Source organism: Anser brachyrhynchus (genome assembly GCF_964034855.1).
Source record: "Anser brachyrhynchus genome assembly, chromosome: 1".
Lineage (NCBI taxonomy): Eukaryota > Metazoa > Chordata > Aves > Anseriformes > Anatidae > Anser > Anser brachyrhynchus.
In genome coordinates, this window is record NC_137694.1 from 64,851,418 (window position 1) to 64,871,143 (window position 19,726).

Below are 19,726 nucleotides of genomic sequence, written 5' to 3' on the forward strand. Positions count from 1 at the left end.
CCACCAGCCTGCTGGGTCATGGATGGACACCTGCTTCTGCACTTGTTGTCACACTGGCCTGTTGGGCTAGACATTTCTTCTGCCTTCCCCCTACACCCCTTGGTCTCTCTTGTCCCTCTTGCATTCACAAGCTCCACCTGGGCCTCCTTTTGTGTCCACCTGACTTTCTGACGTGCTCTCAGGGTGGATGATGCATTGCACTTACTATGCAGAATTGATCAGGACCACCCAAGAAGAAAAGCTCTCTAACCCCTTCTCCATAGCACCCTTCTGCTGTCTTTAGGAGCAACTACATATATCACCTCAAGCCCCACAGCAGCAGAGCATCCCATGCCATGACAAAGACCCAGCCAGGACCACAACAATCAGCATGCACAGTCAGAGGAGACCACTGATTCATCTGAGAGTGATACCACGGTGCAGTCCCGAGCCCCGATCCTGAGACAGGCAGAGAGGGACATGCACTGCCCTGGAGACCCAGCAGCACTGCGTGGAGCATACTCACAAGCCCGCTCTGCTGCAAAAGACTGCAATTATCCCAAAAGAAAGGCTACATTTCTGGAGAACCACAGTCTAAGATGGATTGAGAGGGTAAGAAGAGGATCACAAGAAATCATGTTGTTCCTCTGAGTATTTTGTTGTTATCTTGCTCTTTCCCTGCTTCTAAGCACGTGGACTATGTAACTGTCAGGGGAAGGATGCTAACAGACCATAACTAACCGGGCACTGTACCGCAGCCAGAAGCATGCCATCACCCCAGCGGCAGGTCAGTGCTTCTCAGGGAAACTCTTGCCTCCTCCGCCCCTGCCCAGGGAGGGCAGGAACAGACACTGCATCAAAAGGGACAGGCAGTGGAAATTTCCAGTCCTGTGTGCTGGTTCCCCAGTAACACAGGGATGTTCACTGAACACCGATTTTTCCTGCCAGCCTCAGGAGGAGCAGTCTGAGGCAGGCCAGCATCTAACTGCATGTGAGCAGGTTAAAAGAAAAAATGAAAGTGCACTGTAGGAGAAAAGAAAAATCCCATCTATGGAAGGAATTACCATAAGCTCATTAGGAGCAGTATATGTACCCAGCGCCTTCCAGTCTTTAATGATCACTGCTCACAGGCAGACGCAAGAACAGAGCTTTGCCCTGTGCTGCCCCCGGGGTGCCACGGTGTGCAGAGCCCTCTGCCAGCCTCAGCTCACAAGGGAAATCTGTGGTGGCAGCAGAGGCTGCCTTCTTGCTCTGTCAGCCAGGACTCAGAGCTGGGCTGTGCCCATTCTCCCAGGAGATGCTGAGCATCATCAGAGATCGCAAGCCTGCAGGCCTGTGTCTTTGTGCCAGAAATCAAGCTATTCTGTACTTTGGGCTAACCAATGCACAAAGGAAGAAGACAACGAAAAGGAAGGAGCAAATATCACCATGATGTGAGCTGAACCCAGCACTCAAGTTTGATTTTGGTGAGCTTCTCCCCTCAGTATAGCTATCATATTAGTCAGTGACGTAAAAACATCACCTCTTTTTCTATTTTTAATATGAAGTCTAGTCTGCATACAAAAGTCACCATCCATGATGACACAGCCTCCTGGGAACATGCTGGTACCACACAGGAGCACAGATTCAAAGGAAAGAGATCACCTGCTGCATCGCCAGCATGGGTTCCTGCAATACTTCACAGGGCTTTAAGGCTTCCTCTTCAACAGGTGAACACTCTAAAGCTTCCAAAGCATACAGACAAAGACCCAGCAGAGAGCTGCTGCATGGTGGCTCACCACAGATCGCACCACACTCACAGAAATGTTCCTGTGTCCTGAGCATGGTTACACCGGACGGAGCCACCAGGCAGGTTAAGGGCTGCATACACAGAGTGCTCTAGACAGAACAAGAGCAGTGGATAATCCAGCAGATACATAAACCACACCCAAGCCATGGGGCAAAGGTCACCATATCCTGAGGGAGTGACTAATTTTAATGGGGTTTGCACCCTGGGTAAGTCTGATCCACGGTTTGGGGATGAGAAACATACAGCCAATTCACCTACACTGCAGGGGGAAACAACTGTACAAAGGAGTTCACGTGTGGAATTGAGGAACATGGGAAGAAGCAGAGAGAGAAGCAGCACAAACAGAGGAGGAATAAGGGAGAAGAAATTTCAAGGACCAGAGGAAATAAAGCAACAGTGAGGCAAGGTTTTGTGTAGAGTCAGCTGGCCATCACCAAGGCCTGTGAGAATGAGAAGCCCAAAAAGTCCAGGGGATAGCAATAAGGCATAAGGGAAGGACAAGTCAGCTGGCTGAGGCATGCCAGCACAGCCCCAGACAACCACCACAAGCCCAGCAGTGTCACCCTTGACTGACGGAGCTCCCCTGAGAGCCTTTGCCCTGACCTGCCCAGCATGCTCTCTTGCGGCCTCTTCTGACCAGCATGTATTAATAGGAACCACCACCATAGTTGGTTCGTTGCCCAGGGAAGGCATGTCTCAGAGGAAAGAGGGATACAGGCCGTCCTTTACTTACTCCCAGAACTCGATGACCGGCGAGGTGGCGTTTTCGCTGGTCACGTTGAGGGTCGAGTTCGCCCTCTGGAGCTCCATGCAGTTCCCTGCGGGAGAGGCCCGGGGAGAGAGGGGGCGTGAGTAGCAGTGACTGCAGAACCGGAGAAAACCGCTCCCTTTCCATCCACAGTGTCAACACCCATTGACATTGACTCAGAGACAAATTTTGTACAGTCCCAAAGATGCACCAAAGGAGTCCCCTCCAGGGCAAGGCTGGCAAGAAACCTAGGACAATTAAGAAGATGACATTTAATTTTTCCTTCCAGCAGGCATGGTAAGCCATCCCTGGGTTTATAGCTAACGCACAGCACAGGGTGATGGGACTTTTCATCACTGCCAAGGAGGAAGACACCCTCGGTGGCTGCAGCCTCTTCCCCAAAACCACCAGCAGGACTGTGGTCACTGGGGGCTCCCCACCCCTACGGGCAGCGGTGCGACCCAAGCTGGGGTTTCATGGGTTCAGCAGTCCCTTTGCCTGGACCCAGGAGAGCAGCAGGACCTCCACACCCACCTGTGTTCCACTCGTGGTTGCAGCTGCCCCAGGGGAGGTCGATGGTGAACGAGCTGAAGAGATAGAACAGGGCCCAGGCCAGCACAACGATGTAGTAGAAGTTCAGAAGCACAACGATGACCTGCGAGGCGTAGCCAATTCCTGCGGAAAGGAGGCCCCAAAGGCGGGTGAACCACATGTTGAGGGATGGGACCGGGCTTCACCAAGGGGTCAGCACCTGGCCCCCTGGCCTGTCCCCCACTGCGCCCACTCAGAGCTTCATCTCTGCTCTGCATGGTGACCGTGCTGCTGGAGGAACACGAGCACGTCAGCCTCCTGAGGTGTCAGTCCCTCCCCAGATCCCACCATCCATGCAGGCACTTTAACCCAACCTGCACCAGCAGATGGGCTTGGAGAGCAGCTGAGGTGGGATGAACACGTGAAAACACTGGCTGGTGGGCAGCTCCTGGGGCCTTAATCTACAAGACGTGCAGCCCCACAGGGAACTGAGGGAAGTGTCACCTGGCCAGCCATGTGGCCAAGTGAACCCGCCCGGCATCTCCAGGCCTTGGGCAGTCTGTCTGAAGCACTCGGGAAGGCCAAGTGGTGAAAGGACAGGAAAAGGAGGGAGTCTGGACAGGGGAAAGGCAGCTTGTGGTTGGAAAGGCACCCAAAGTTGCAGAAGCATATGACAGTGCTCCACCTGCTGAATAGCACCTCTTCTACCAACATTCAGTTTTTCTTTTGTTTGTTATCCCTCTTCCCTTTTTGCCGTTTGTGCACCCTCTCTGAAAGGTGCCAGAGGAGTATCTAAAGGTTTTGGTAGAGGGGACGGAGGCAACTGGGACTTTTCAGTCCCAAGAAATCATGGAAAGTGACTTGGACATGGAAAAGACATGGAAATTTTCCTGGAAATTTTCATGGAAATCATTTCCTGACATGGAAAGAGAGTGGATGATTGTGCTGAAATAGTGGTAGAAGTGGATCTGACAGTTAATGACAGCTAACACCTTTCACCACTAAGGTTTTAAGCCCTCCACAAACTCAGGAAAATGACATAGCATCAACTTAGAAAGATAACAGTATATTTTAGGTTCTGCATGACTGCCAGAAGCATTTTCGTCATTAGATCTTGGAGGAATTTTTATTAGGTGCAAAGCTCTCAGCCAGAGCCCAATGTGAAGAAGGAAGCTGGGATCAACTTTTCCAGCTTAATTTTGGGAAGGGCTGGGATTCACAGGGATGGGCAGAGGATGAGCACAGAGCCCCCATAGGTTCCCAGGGTCCCCCCAGTCTCACCCCACTCACCTTCAAAGAGGGGACAAATCCTGCGCCAGGCCGTCACTCCTCCCTGGCTGGTGTACTGCCCCAGTGCTGTCTCCAGGAAGAAGACAGGGATCCCGCAGGTGAAGAGGAAGATGAGGTAGGGGATGAAGAACGCACCTGGCAGATTCAAGCAGAATACAAGAGAAATAAGGCCTGTCAGGTGGCTGGGTTCAGGACATATCCAGTATGGCCCTGAGTGGGTTCCTCTGGGGGACTCCATTGGGGTGGCACGGGAGGGATGTGGTCTGCAGAGGGTGGGAAGGGCATGGAAAAAAGGATTTTCCTCAAGTTTCATCTCCCAGAATGATGTGATTGCCTGAGAAATGCTGTATTTGGGAAAGAAGGTGAGAAAGGAAATCTTCTAGGCCTGTTTTTTTTGTACAGGAAGAGTAAAACAAGTTCTCAGTAGCTGTACACAAATAAAGGAGAATACTCTGATGTAAAACCATTATGATTTTTAAACAAGTTGGCAATTCCTTTCACATTGATTATTCTGAGCGTCTATGCATGACAACACTGAGTCACTGAGGATATGCGTAGAGTAATATTTTCACCTGCCCTGGGATGGCTCGCCAAAAAGCAGCAAACATGCAAAGGAAAATGAAGTATTGCAGAAATGTATTTCCCTTGTACCAGCAACTGGGTCTGCGTTCCTGGTCAAGACCTGCCATGAAACCAGGCAGGGAGGGAAAAAATGCATCAGACGTTTGGTTACTCCAGGACTAGCGTTCAATGCAGTAAGAGCTTTCACCGTACAGCCTGAGGGACATCCCCACAAGCTGCTTGATGCTCCCAGCTTCATTAACACCCCATTGAAGTTGCTCAAGCCATGCCTTTCCCTCCCATAGTCCTTTTCCAATGCCAATGAGATGCTAACTGGCTCTTGGGTCAGGCTGGTGGGGGTGCAGGAAGAATAACAATTCTGGGGCAGAAGTAAACTCAAAAAACAAGAGATTTCAGTACAAAGCTTGGCTGGTACGGATGAGTGGGGAGAAAGCTCCTTGGGGCCAGGCAGAAGTCCCACCCCATGTTCATCCCAGCGGGAAACAGGGCGACAGCCCTCCCCTTCTGCAAAAAAAGTGACCAGAAACATGCACAGGGAGCGCTTCGTGGCAGCTGCCTCTGGGCAGAGTGGCCGAAGGGCAAGATGCTGACACCTGGCAGCCATGGGGAAATAGCAAGCGCCTGCCCACATCCCAGCCAGTAAATAGAAATTAGCTGAGGCCGAGGACAGGGGGAGCGGCTGTATCGACACAATCCCCTCAGCTCCCATCCTGCGTGTCGCTGTGTGACCATAAAAGCGGTGCCTTTTTCCCAGAGGGATGTAGTGGGACATTGTGGCAGGGGCCCCAATGCCCGTCGGAGGTGTGCTGCATGTCACCCCAGCCCCTTCCCCTTCCCCTGCGGCGCCAGCAGCCGCACCACCAGACAGGCTTCCCCAGTATTTCCCAATCGGCCGGGCCAGCCTGCCCAGGGAAGACCTGACCCTGTCATGGGAGGTGAAAGCAAGAGCAAATGAGAGTGAAAAGAACATTTTTTTAGCTGTTTGCTTTTTTTTTTTTTTTTTTTCCAGCACTATACGGTACCTCGGTATCGCACACTGAGTACTAAATATGCAAGACTCTTTCTTTGCTATACGGAAATATCCCTCAAGAAAGACAAAGTGACAGGCTGCCCCTCTTTACATAACTCAGATTTTGCAGTTCTCTTTTTTGTGGAGAGCCTGGCTCATTTAGCCAAGCAAAACACAAGCTGAGGGGAGTTATCACCACTGCCTGCAAACACTTCAGCAAAAGTCAATGGGAGCTGCACTGTAACACCGGCACAGGAGCAAATGGTGACAGGCTGGCCACGGCTGACCTGAAACTGGAAATTAAATAAAGGCCCCTCACTTTTATTTAAGCACCAGAGAAGCGAGTGGCTAGACCAGCCTTCCCCAAGGAGTACAGAACAAAACCAGGTTTTAAAAACCTGGCGACTTTTACAATCAATCTCGATGCGCTAGGAGGGATTTGGTGCCAGAAGCAGCCAGGACGGGGCTGGGCTCTGGAGGCAGGGGAGAGCCCCTGCTGCTGCCTGGCCTCGCTTCACCGCCCTGCCCCAAGAGCCGCTGCCCTCTGCGCCCGAGCCTCGTGCATCCTCCTTCCCCTGCCTCACGGGATGAAAACTTTGCCCGAGACTTCAAACTCCTCGTTGCCTCTGCCACTTCACAGGGCTTTGCTTCAGGCCCATTTTGAGGGGGAAAAAAAGGAAAAAAGGCTGAGAAACCCCTTTTCCATCCAAGCAATCCCAAACACTCCCTAAGCTCTCCCCCAGCCACCAGAGGGGCTTGGCGGGCAGGGGGGGCCGGGGCAGGGTCCCAGGATGTGCTGCCTGACGGGGGACAGCACCCAGGAGCACTGCAGTGGGGAACAGGCACTGCTCACATGCAGACAAGAAACCTTCCCCGTGGGAAGGGGAGCAAGAAAAGCCCTGCCTTTCGAAAGGGAATGAAATTCCCAAGCACCTGGTGCAAAGAAACAAGCACCAGGCAAGGCACAGCGTGAAAGTAGCTAAACAGCGGCTAATCCTCTTTTATGCCACTGGGATGAAAGCAGTTTAGTGAGGCCCATGAGACTGCCCCCAGCTAACGCCAGGGGATTTCAGCCCTGGTCCCCAGTGCCCACCAGCTCCCAGCCAAGTGCCGCTTCCCCCAGCCCTGCCCTTCCGGAGAGCCCAATTAGCGATTAATCACCAAACGGGGAGAGCAGCTCCCTCCCCACCTGCCACCAAACCAAGCTTGAGAAAAACTTTGGGCTTTCATTTTTCTCTCCTAAAAGGCTGCCTTTAGCTAAAAGCAGGCACAACCCCCTGTAAAAGCCACGGGCAGCCTGGGTGGCATCGGTCAGGGATCACTGCTGAGCAGGGAGCCTGAGCAGCATCCGTGCACCACGCACAAGTAACATCAATGCCCTGCTCCTACTCTGCCTGCAGCACATCCATCCGTGTGCCTCATCTCCCTGCTGGGGATCCCAGTGCTGCTCCTCTGGGAAAATGTGCCTGGGGTGAGTCTTACGACTCGGGCACTGGGGCTGGGCAGGGATGTCACAGGAGGGATGCTGGTGGCACCAGGGCTGCACTCACCTCCGCCGTTCTTGTAGCAGAGGTAGGGGAAGCGCCAGACGTTTCCCAGGCCGATGATCTCCCCAGCCACCGACAGGACGTACTCCAGCTTGTTGTTCCACTGCCCTCGCTCCAGGGTCTGGTTCTCCTCCTCTTCCTTCTCCTTTTCCACACCAGGCTGCGCGGGCACCGTTTCGCCATTGCTAACGGTGCCAGGGACTCTGTAATCCATCCCACCTTCAGGAGGAGTTTCCTTTGTTATGTTCACAACAAGCCATGCAACAAGGCCAAAACCCGAGCTATGGAAGGCAAGAGAGGGGAGAGGACACGCACAGACACCCACGTGCCAAACCCTTACTGGCTTGTTGCTTGTAATGATTCCTGCTGGACGAAAGGCACCAAGGGCATGTGTGAGCTTTGACTGCGCAGTCCAAAGCCAGTCCTTAAAAGCCATTCCCAGTTTCATTATTTTTAAGTGACCCATCTCAAAACACTCCTGCTTCTGGAAGCACATCCTTCTACAGAAGCTCCCACTGCAGCACACGCTGGGAAACAGAGTTGGGGCTGGAGTGGGGTGAGAGAGGGATTAAATACATAAAGAGATGTTTTATAAGGAATTCTCTCACCTGTTGCTGCTTACTAAGGTATGGTTTTACAGACCGTATAGTGAAAGCCAGAAAAGACACAAAAGTCTTAGATACGGAAAGTGGACAAACTGAAATGGGAGGGAAAGAAGCTTTTGCTTTCAGTGGTGGCAGCTGTTAGTAGCAACCTTCCCGTCTCTGTGGCTGCCATTTAGGAGGCTGGGGGTGTCTGGGCCTGTTCTTCGCGGGCAGGATGCCCTCCTGCCTTCAGAGCCCCGGGGGCAAAGGGCAAGAGCTGTGGTTCCCAGCAAAGCCCCATCCCAAAGCTGGGACTGCTGAAGACCCTCGCGCCACGGAGGGAACCTTCCTCTGCGTGGTGCTTGCCAGGGCAGCCCGTCAAGCTCAGCCTAACGTGGGAAACTTTGACCATTCATTCACGCTGTCGCCAGGAGAGCAGGAAAAGGCACCAGCAGCAAATGACACTCTTCCCCCATCCGGGGAGGGGAAAAAAAAAAAAGAAAAACAGGCAAAGCAGCACTTTGACCCTCTCCCCCCACCTCCCTGCCCCTGCATAGCCCCCTGTAAAGCCCTTGGGGAGGTGGAGAGGAGCGAGAAGCACTGGCAGGAGTTTGACAGCAGCCGCTTGGAAGGATCGGGAGGAACCGTCGGTGCTGGAAAATGATTAAACGAGCAGAAAGCGCGCGGTGACCTCTCATCCAGCGCGGGCCCACGGGTGGGTGCGGGGGGCGGGTGGGAGCGCGCGGTTACCTGGCGGACGGGGCTGGCGGGGCGCGAGCTGGCGGGAGAGGCGAAGGCAGGACCGAAAGGTGCTGGCGATATAAAGCGTGGAAAGGGAAAAAATTCAGCCGTGGTGTAATCCTAGACTTCGCCCAACCCACATTCCTTCCCCCACCCCCCAGGGCCGGACAAAAACCTACACATGACTGATTTCATGGCCAGTGCGAAGGGGCTCTTTCCCCCTGCCTGCGAGCAGCTCTTGCTGGGGCCGCCCGTCCCTCGCCCTCCCTGCCGGCCGGTGGCTTTTTGGCTCCTGCATGGTCGCACGTGGCCGTGCCGCTCCCCATCGCTGGCCACGGAAGCGCGGGAGCACCTAAGGGAGCCGAAACCAGGGGCACGGCTGAGGTAAGAGCTGAAACCCCATTTAACGGGGTCATCCCACCGCAGGGTCTCTTCAGAGAGAAGGGGAAGTGGGCAAGGGGCAGTGTCCACACCGCTCATCGCCCCAGCAGCTACAGTCAAGCAGCAGCTGGAAAACCACGCAGAAGGATAAAAACCAGCCCCGGTGGCGCACAGGGCTGCAACATCAGCAGGAAGGAGGTCTTGGTACCGCTGTCGGTCGTTATCTGAAGGCATTACGGCCGGCCGTGCTTGGGGGCCATAAATAAGGCAAACAGAGCTGGATTTTGTTCACAGAAGGCATGTTACAGCTGTGATGGTCCAAGGATGTAAGTGAGACAAGGCTTTAAAATATTTTTATTACATCTGCTGCTGAATATCTCTGGGGCAAGAGAGGAAAAAAAAAATCATGTTTTTGGGTTCAGAGTCAGGCCTGCAAAGCAGCAGCAGAGCCTGAGCTGTAGGCAGCGTGTAGAGTTATTAGGGAAAGGAGAGGAAGAAAATAGTGCAGCCACATCGCCCATGTTAATCTGTGGTGGGCCCACATCCATACCGTGCTGGACTTCCCACGGGAAGAAACAGGGAAAGGGAACAAGGAACAGGACTGGATTCAGCCAAGGGGTGATCACGTCACTACAACTCCTCATCGTGGGGAGAGAAGGATGAGATATAGAGGGAGGCAGCGGGGGTCTAGGAAAAAAGGAAATGGCAGAGAAGATGAATACATTCACTACATCTCATAGTGCAGCAACGTACGGCATCAGATGAAATTCAGATTTAAAATGAAAGCAAATACTTCTCCACACAAGCACACACGCACACTGCATAATGGATTAAATGCAGTACCCATGGCCATTGCCACAGGCCAGCACTCAGAAAGCGACCAGGCAAATTCACTCTGCTGCTGCAGCGATTTAAGCAGATGGTCCAAATAAAAACCAGCTTTAGTCCTCAACCCAGAGGTTGCTGGAAAATGGGGAAAACACTGCAAGGGGAGTTAATGCTGGAGGGAGAGGATGGGAGAACATCCATGGAGGGAAGCCATCTGCCAGTCAATAACATAGTTGTTAAACAGCAAGGGTAAGGCTACGTGGATTTAAAAATGAAAGCAAGGCCAAATAATGCCATGCCTTGTGCAACAAATTTGCATAAAAAGAGAGGAAAGTGAATAAGGAAACATTTCTCAAAACTCTTGTAGGCATCAGCATCACTGCACAAATATCCCTGGATAACAGTGATAACTACAGTGCACCACTGACAATATTCTTATCAACAATTTAAATAGAAAACAAACTAATTAGCAGGCACTAATGGACTATGATAGGAAACGGTGTAATCAGTAAGAAACTATTTAACTTCTGCCTGGTCAGATAGGACTGTGCTGAAGGCAACAATAAGTTTAAAATGAAAACAAGTATTCAGCAGAAACATAAGCAGCCAGGAGAAGTGTTAAATCTACAAGTGTAAAAGAAAGCCAGAAAATCCTGAATAAAGTGAATTTAAGTAAAATATCCCTTTACAAGTTTTCTGCAGAGAAACAGGAAAATGTCTATATGGTTGTGGGAGATGTTACTTGAGAGAGCTGAGAGCTTACAAAATAATTTTATCTTTTTACCGAAGATGAGAAGAGGACCAACACATATCACAAAGGATCATTTAAGACTACAGAAAAAGATGAGTTCAGTACACATTTTTAAAATTGCAGAAGGCAGAGAAACTGGGAGGGACTTTAATCAGCCTGTCAGAGGCGATGAAAATCCAAAGGGAAAAATGCAAAGGATGAAATCAATCTAGCTGTCTGAGATTCTGCACCCATACAGATATCTAAGCCAAAAGTGGAAGAACTAGGACAAGCAGCATTAAAAGCTTAGGAAATAGATTTGCTAGAAACAAATAAGAGATAGGGAATGAAGTGAACCTTTGAGGAGGGGACCAGCCTAGCTGAGGTGCGTGCATTTCTGCAGCCGGCGGAGCTCCGGGCACTGATGAGGGGACGAGAGGAGAGGGAAATGGCTCCCAGCCCCTAGCCCACCAAAGAACCATCAGGGGAGCCCCCACTGCTCCCAAGCATCCGCGAGGTGCAGGAGCTGCTGGCTCCATGCACGAGCCGAGCTCCCAAAGCGGGGGCCCCCAGCCCCACCTCCCCCTCTGCTTCCCCTCCACGCGGGGCAAAGCGGCCCCGGGCCCCGTAATCTCGTGAGCCACCCCCCTGCTTCCAGGAACACGATTTGCCGTTGTGTTATCTGGGAACCAAAGGCCAGAGCAAATACGATGCCTTTCCTCTATCTGATAACCACCGGGCCACCGGCCTCTTCAGCCTGAAAACGTTATTAGGCTTAAGTGGAAATGGCTGTATAGAAAGCCCAGCTCTCACAATTACGTGCAGGACGGGGATAAGTAGAGGCTGATACTGCGGAGAAAGAAGCCGAAATAAGCACAAAGGATTGATTCCTGCTTCAGCCGGCTTCAAAGAAAGGCACGTGTAGTTTGGAATAGCCATGGCAGAAGCCAAAAGTCATCACAAAGAGCCTGTGGGTCCCTTGGTGAGGGAAAACACTACCGCAGCCATTTGGCCAGCCCCAGATAAACGCAGCCTCCCCAGAGGATACTTGCTTTTAAATAACAACCCACACGATCAGGGTCCCGAGGCAAGAAAACCTGTGTCCATGCCGGGCGCCTGCGGGGTGGCGGAGGCTCCATGCCCAGGTTGTTGACGGTGCGAGATAGGTGCCTCTGCGGACAGGAGATAAAGGGGCAGAGCCCAGGGAGCAGCCCGAGGGCAGAACAGCACTGCATATATGCTTGTAATATAACATGTAATATAAGCAACAGCTGAGTAGCAAGCAAAGACTTCAGAGGCTGGAGTCTTCGTTCGTTCTGGCATCTCCTACCTTGCTGCCACCTCCAGCAGCTACCAACAGCTCCGCGGGGCTCGTCTCTTGCAGCTTGCCAGAGGCTGGGCAGCCTGAGCAGACACCCACAGGGCGGCTGCAGGAGCAGAGCCTGAGCTCGGATCAGGGAGGTGGTAGGAACCACGGCCCTCCTGAAGACCAGTCATCTACCTCCCGGTGCGGAAATGGGTAGTTTGCATGGGAAGATAAAACTCGGCGGTTGGCTGTTGCAGCCAGAGAGCTAATTAGAGGGCATTGTCACATCAAGAACCATATGCCAAAGGAAATCATAATTTCAGCCTAATGATAGCAGTATTGTGCAAGTGGCCCAGAAGTGAGAAGGAAGACCAGCAGATTATGGACAGCGTGATTCAGGGTGTAGAGAAGCTGGGTATTTATTGGTCTGGGGACGATGGACTCTCCTCTGCGTGCCTTACTCCTCTGAGGTGAAGGTTCTCAGTCTGACAGACTGCAGTAAGAATGAAATCAAAGCCATTGACAGGGCTGGGATTTTTAGATGCCCCTGCTCTCTGTCTGCCTGGAAGATGGATGCTCTGAGGGGAAAAGGGAAAGCTTTTCTCAGAGGTGAGACGTGGTCGTACCTGCTTAACTGATTCTTTCACAGAAAACCTGTAACCTGGTTTTAAATAGGCAAGGCTTGAGCAATGTTCACACGTCATCTCTCCACGCTTATTTATAGACTTTTAAAAATAAGTATATTTTTTAATTCAAGAGATGTACAGGGCCAGTAACTACTCAGAATGCAAAGTTTCCATTCTGGGAGAAAATCCAATGGCCTGTCTCATTTTGTCCACAAGAGACTAAGTTTTAAAAAGATTCTCAGAAGTCAGTTTTCTAAGCAAGAGATGACAAAGCGAAAAACTTGGCATTGCAAAGAGGTCAGTAGGAAATAAAGCTCTCATCCAGCTTTCCCAGCCTCCAAAAATCAAAGACAGTCAATTTTGCGAAGGCCTCCGTGCTGCCAGGAGGCATTACCTCTTCAAAACATCCTGAGCAGCCCCGGCCTCAGCAGGAGGAGAGCCAGGCCGAGCCCCCAGGCCAGCACAGGAGGGCTGTGCATGGAGCAGCACCATGCTGGGCGCCCAGAGCCCAGTCCCAAAGCGCCGCCTGGGCAGGGCCGCCCTGCAAGGCTGTGCAGAGCGTCCCCACGGGCTGCTGCTGCCCCTCAGAAGGGGCTTGAGCCTCTTGTCTGCTCCTGCAGGTGCTGCCAGCCCGAAGGGCCTCTGTCTCCTCTAACCTGCTGAGGCCTCTGCAGCGCAGTACGTGGAGGCACGGAGCACAGAGTACCGCTGCAGACAGAAAATCGGAGCTCACCTATTGCAAATGTGCTTCCTATCACTCATCTACTGAGCTAGTTCAGTATTCGGTGAGGCTTTGAGGCATATATGAGCAAAATCCAGCACTTTTAGACATCTTGGCAGAGGGATAGAGTCTGCCTGAAGCAAGCTTTGCATTAGGACCTCCTGTCCACGAGTCATTACTGCTCTGGTGGCCAGTTGTGACATATCAAAGCACCAAGTCTCTTGTTTTTTTCCTCCAGACTTTGGCATTTCTTCCTCAAAAATTTAAGTAAAAAGTCATTTTCAAGTTTTGATCGTTTAAGACAGCCTTGTTCCTCAATTGATGAGTGCCAGATATGAAAAATCTGAGCTCCAGGTGAGACCCAGCTGATGCCTGAATCTAGCAGGTGGCATCCCTGCCCATGGCAGGGGTTGGAACCAGATGATTTTAAGGTCCCTTCCAGCCCGAGCCATTTTATGGTTCTGTGAAAGGTAGCCCTTCCAGCCAGGTGGAGGAAGAGCAGCAGAGCAGAGGGCTGGTACCCAGGCACAAGGCACAGAGATGAGCTTTTAGCAAAGCCACGTGCTGCATGGAGTGGGCAGCTTCTTGGGAGCAGCCTTCTTCAAAACCTACAAAAGGGGTGCTGCTGCTCCCTTGCCTCACTGCTTCTCCCTCCTCAATAAGACTCCAAGTCACATTACTCTATTGCCAGCATGAATTCAAATACTGAAGCCCATACGAAACAAAACCTGCAGGGGCTGCACGAAGAGGACAGAGAGAGAAATCCACACTTATGACAGGTTTTCCCGTCACAGGTTATAACTCCTTCAGCCAGGCATGCTCCAAGCACCGCTGCACTCCTGATGGCAGACATTTCCTGGCCCCTGCATGCAGGGCATTTGTCCAGGTACTGCTCATCACTTGTCTGATGAGTGCAGGAAACGGGTTTCATTAGGTCAGGCCCAGGCCAGACAAGCAGTTTACATGGCCATCAGAGAAAAAGATGCAAGCATCCATGGTGATAGGCCCAGATGGGGGAAATAATTAAAAATTTGGAGCCAACCAAACCTTGAATCTTGGTATTTACTGTAATTGGGATCCACGGGAAAAAGGAAGGCTGGTTTTTGATACTATTTTCCCTGCAAGCTTCCTAAAGCAAAGCTCAAGCTGTGTAGCAGTGTCAGCACACACCCTACTGCTAGAGCAGGAGCTGTGGATTTACACCCTAACCAGGGACTAGGGGTTAGCTCTTCCCCACCAGGGAGGGAAAGCAGCTGGGGAGGAACACAGCTCGCCTGCAAAGTGAATCCAGCCCTATTTCCTTTGGCCTCACCTCCCTTGGGATTTCTCGGGGTGTAATGGGAAGGCCTGAGGGAAGAAAGCAGAAAGCATGTGGAAGAATTGCTTCCAAATGGGAATCTGACCTGCTGGCTTCCTGAAATTGCCTTTTACTCAGTAAGAGAAAAAAAAATGCTCCAAGTTAGGAACTTTTCTGCTGCCAGGTAGTCTCTTCATTATTTATTTCCGTATTTTCTAGTTCACTAACACCCCTAAATCCTGGGGTGCAAGGTCTAAGCAGACCATTCCAAGCGCGTTCCTACCAGAAGCCAGGGGAAATCGGTGCTCCTGTCTCTGATTCCCTGTGCACACATGCATGTCCAGAAACCGTGCAGGATCCTTTTAAAGCACTTGATTGCATGTTTACTACTTAAAGCACAATAAACATAGGGAGAACTCTCCTAAATCCCTTAATTTCTTCTGCAAACCACAATCCCCTTTCTTCTGCACCTATGTTTCCTGGGATCAGGGCATCAGTGCCAGATTTTGTTTAGGTTCTTCCCTCCTTTGCCATCAGTAGGCTCTCCGTGCGTGTCCATTACCAGGGAAGTCTGTCCCCAGTCATTCCCATTTCTGGGGAAGTCTGTCCCGAGACCAGAATCTGCCCCTTGTGGCAAAGACTCTTTTCCCTCTGGCAAGCTACTCTGTGGTCTCCATTCCTACAGCAGTAATTGTGAAAAAGGCTGGCCAGGGCTATCTGCTATCCTTGGCTAAAAACTACAGAAAAGACTGTGGTGTGAGGTAATGCCCAGGAAACAAGCATCCCAGCTGTCTTTAAACCCTACCAGTCAGGACAAGAACACGGATAATGTTTTGCAACCTTCTAGCAAGAGGTGAAGAGCCAAAGTACCATGTGCTCACCCACAGGGTTCACCAGCAAGAGGCAGGGGTGCTGCTAGGTGGTGCTAGTGATTCTCAGGCACTGGTGCACATCCATTTTCTCTCCCAATAATGCCTCTAGACAAGGTTACAGCATCTATCTCCTGCCTCTTTCCTGTGCAAGAGACTATCAGGAAAGTTGGCAAGGAAATAATGGGATGCAATGCTATCAATACACTGATAACGCCTAGATATCGATCTCTACAGTGTTTTGCTCTGATAATGCCATTGCAGGGACACGTGTTAAGAGTCAGCTAACTAAATTTCCAGCTCTATAAAGGGAAAAGTTGAACTGCCAGTTGACAGAAGTAAATATTGTGGTACTTGCTTCACGTCTCCCCAAAATCTGGGCTGTTTCTCAAATTTATCATTTGGATTTGCGGAGTCTGCGTTGCTATTACCGTGCAACAGCAGCAGCAAATGCCCACCTCCTCCAGGGAGGAGAGCGCTGCACCCGGTGCCTGGCAGGCAACTGAGCTGCTCCAGGACTGAGCAGGGTCTGCAGCAACTTGGTGAACCGACACAGCGGCTTGATCTGCTGGCACGTCACCAATCCATTAAAAGCTGATGCTGGGCTGGCTAACATGATCGGCCGTCTCAGGGACGGCTGCTCTCCTCAGATCCTAATACCCACAGCAGTTACTCAGGCACTTGGCTTTAATGGATTTTTCCTTTTTTTTTTTTGTGGAGGTGTAAGGGGGGATATACTACTGCCAAAAATCGGCTTCTGAAAAAGCTCCGATTTAGACATTATGCCCCATCTAGGATTAAAACTATTCACAGCAGCAAGGCTTTTGTTTTGAATGCATTCAGAGCATGTCTCCTTACAAATATTTCTGCTTTTTTTTACAAAGCCTTGCGACTTTCAATGCCTTTACCTTGCAACTTAACATTCATTTGTACCAAGACATCTCATTACCTAAGGCTCAATGCTCTAAATCTCTTGCTGTGCACTTTCCAGCTGTCCTACGCATTTATCACCCCCTCCAAAGCCAGCGTGGCTAGAATTTCGATAAGGGCTGAATTTATTGCATCTCCCTGATGACTATTGGTGCTCCAAGCAGAGTTCCTGTTTGGTTCAGGCAGGCTGACCAAACACATTCTTAGTGATTGCAGCTGGAGTTCCCTGCTCCTCGTTTGCATCTAATGGGACAAAGCCTCAAATCCTGCTTTTAGCAAGCCCATAGTTCTCAGCTTCTTACAGAGGCAAGAAATGATTTCAGAGGGAATGATTTTAAGAAACTTCTTCCACCTTTTAAAAATCTTTCGTTTCCAGAGTACGAAACGACCATTGGTGCCTAGGGTGTTCTCAGCCAGTCACCATTTTTCCAAAGGCATGCAATGGACCTAGAATGACGGCAAGGAATGTCTGCTAAGCAACTGCTGAATATCCACCTTGTTCTGGCTTTACTTTGCTACAAATCTGCTAATAACTGTTATTAGGACAACACAAAATAAAGGTGATAGCTATCCTCGGGCAGCCGCCTAGTTAACAGCCTACTGCTGAACGAACAAAGCGGTAGGTTTCATCTTTTCTCCTAGAGCAAAGATTAGTTGTCCTCATTCATTCTCATTCATGTTATGCCTTTCTTATAGTGTAAAGAGCTGTGTAGTAAAGAGCTATGCATCAGTAACATTGACCACAACCAAACCAGCCTGGAACTGTGTCTGGATATGTGGGGCTGATGTAACTGCTTACCAGCCCACACAGTTTAGGTATGAGCAGCACTTGATGCAGCAACTCAGCTCTGCCATTTAAAGGTTTCTGTGCATCTTACAAACTGCAACTCCAGTATGTTTATTTCCTTCTCATCTTACATGCCACGATGATGAATGAAGAGCCCAGGAAATGTCTGTACAGAGGATCATTTTTCTGATGGATTTTGACAAACCCTTCTGCACATCACGCCCGTATTCAATGGAGAGGAGGGAACGTGAGGAGGATGCAGGGCAGCTAGCTTTGCTCCAATTCCTTGGAAGATTATGGAGCAAATCCTCCTTAAAGTCACATCCACGCCCATGAAGGATAAGGTGACCAGTGAGAGCGACCAGTATACTATTAGCCCAATCTGTTTGCCTTCTCTGAAGGGCCCTGGGGAAAATGGGAGAGCAGTGTTTGTTTGCCCTGTCTTACAATGGAAGCAAATGCTTATGGATGAACAATCTACAAGGTGGGTGAAAAAATGAGTGCTCTGCTGTGACTAGCAGCCAACGGTTTGGTATCTAGAAGGCAGCAAACCGAAGTGGAATACCTGGGGGTTGGTAGTGGAAGCAATACTGCTTTATGTCTTACTCACCTGAGTGATGGGATAGAGTACAGACAACACCAGATTGAATGATGAGGGGAGGAAGGGAGCAAGAAAATCTGAAACATGGGAGCAAAGTCCATTCAGCTGGATCTCAACTGGCTGGAGTGACAGGCTGACGGAAAAAATTAAGTTCATCAGGTCTGTACCTGAGAAACAATAAACCAAAGGACCTGGGGGTAACAGTGGACACACTGAACAGGAGTCAGCAGTGTGCACCCTTGCAGCCATGAAGACCAATCCCATGCCAGGCTGCACAGGAAGAGCACAGCCAGCAGGTTAAAGGAAGTGATTTTTCCTCCTGTATTCAACACTTGTAAACCAGATCTGGAGTACTGTGTCCAGTTTTGGTCTCCTCAGTACAAAAACAGGTGATAGCAAACCTGAGTGCAGCAAAGGACCAACAAAATTGTTAGAAAACTAACATGTGACATGGCTCAAGGGAGGCTGAGCTGGGTTTCTTCATCCTGGAGATCAAGGCTGCAGGATCTTTAGTCTTCAAATACGTACTGGATAGTTATTGAAAAGAGGCAGATTTTTCTCAAAAGAAAAATTAGAAGAAGCAATAGGAAAGCTACAGCAAGTGAATGTGATTGAACATTAGAAAAAAAATTCACATCAAAGATGCTGCAAAATTGGATCAGGAAGTCAGAGACTGTCAAATGTCCATCCCTTGAAATACATAAAACTTAATTGGACACAGCCTTGAAAAATGTGACCTGCTGTGAAAATCAGCCCTGCTCTGATCAGGAGGTTCACCCAGATGACCTTCTGAAGTCTCCCCAGCCTAAACTATTCAGTGATTCTAAAAACAGAAAATATGAATGCAAACTTCACAGTGTGGCTAACAGAAGACACAGACATCTGTTTCTGCTATCTTGTGCTGTGTGAGACACGGTATTCTAATAACTCAAGTTAGTTTTCATAGCATCATCAATTTTACCTTAAGCCCTCATTATCAAGTAGTCCAGGCTACATACATATTCAGGTACAGAAACTCTGTAAAAAGCATAAATCCTAAAAGTAATGGTACTGAAGCTCAGGAGTGATGTTTATCTCTATGCAAGTAAAGCCACCCCAGTCCAGGCGCTTCTTCCTGAAAAGATACAAACCACATGGTTTGGATAAGATACACAACTCAAGTCCATTTTTTCTTCCTCACAACAGCTCCGGTCATTTCTTTGACCTTTTGTGTCAGACACAAGAGAAACAACATGAACAGTGGCTAATATCCTTCGTAGAATATAGTATTAAGTCATGTACTGTTCTAGATACACGAGAGCTAAGATTTTGTATATACTGAAATTTCATCTCCAAAGCATGAGATTTTTTTCCTACAGCTGTAGCAAACATTTAAGAAAATAATTTCCTTAGCTTAACTTTGGTTTGCTTCTTTGCATGTTTTTACAAAAATTCAAAACCCTAAGGTCTACAGACAACATCACAGCTGAAACTTCAAGTTTTTTTAAACCACTAACTACATTTCTACAGATTTTTCCAAAAGTCAACATTTATTCAAAAGTTTATACTATCAGCGATCCTTCGAGCGGAATTATGCTTTTAAAAATAAACGTTTAAACAGTAAGATGTAAAGCTAATAATGGTCTTCAGTTTATGAACACCTTACCCGAAAGCAGATGGGAGATCTCTAACTGAGAAAGTGTGGCAACCTCCTTTTGAAAGTTTAAGAAAAAGACAAAAGAGCCTCCTAATACGATTACATGAAAAACAGCTACTAAGAATGTGACTATTTGCACATTACTTGCACATTTCTCCTGTTTACCGTTTTCTATGCCCGCTACAAGCAGAATGATTGACCACTGCATCGTATA

General features: G+C 49.7%; 1 protein-coding gene across 2 annotated transcripts in view; it reads right to left on the bottom strand.

The window, feature by feature from the left end:
* LOC308187770 (sodium- and chloride-dependent GABA transporter 2) overlaps positions 1–19,243 on the bottom strand; it is a 37,406-nt gene extending 18,163 nt beyond the window's left edge. For both annotated transcript variants that reach the window (XM_080576091.1, XM_080576090.1), the window contains exons 1-6: positions 8,980–19,243; positions 8,810–8,871; positions 7,479–7,694; positions 4,338–4,472; positions 3,051–3,191; positions 2,502–2,586 (exon numbers count right to left, since the gene is read on the bottom strand). In XM_080576091.1, the coding sequence (XP_080432217.1) occupies positions 2,502–2,586; positions 3,051–3,191; positions 4,338–4,472; positions 7,479–7,694; positions 8,810–8,871; positions 8,980–9,098 (758 nt within the window). In that variant the 5' untranslated portion in view covers positions 9,099–19,243. The remainder of the gene's footprint in view (positions 1–2,501; positions 2,587–3,050; positions 3,192–4,337; positions 4,473–7,478; positions 7,695–8,809; positions 8,872–8,979) is intronic.
* Between the last annotated feature and the right edge of the window lie 483 nt (positions 19,244–19,726).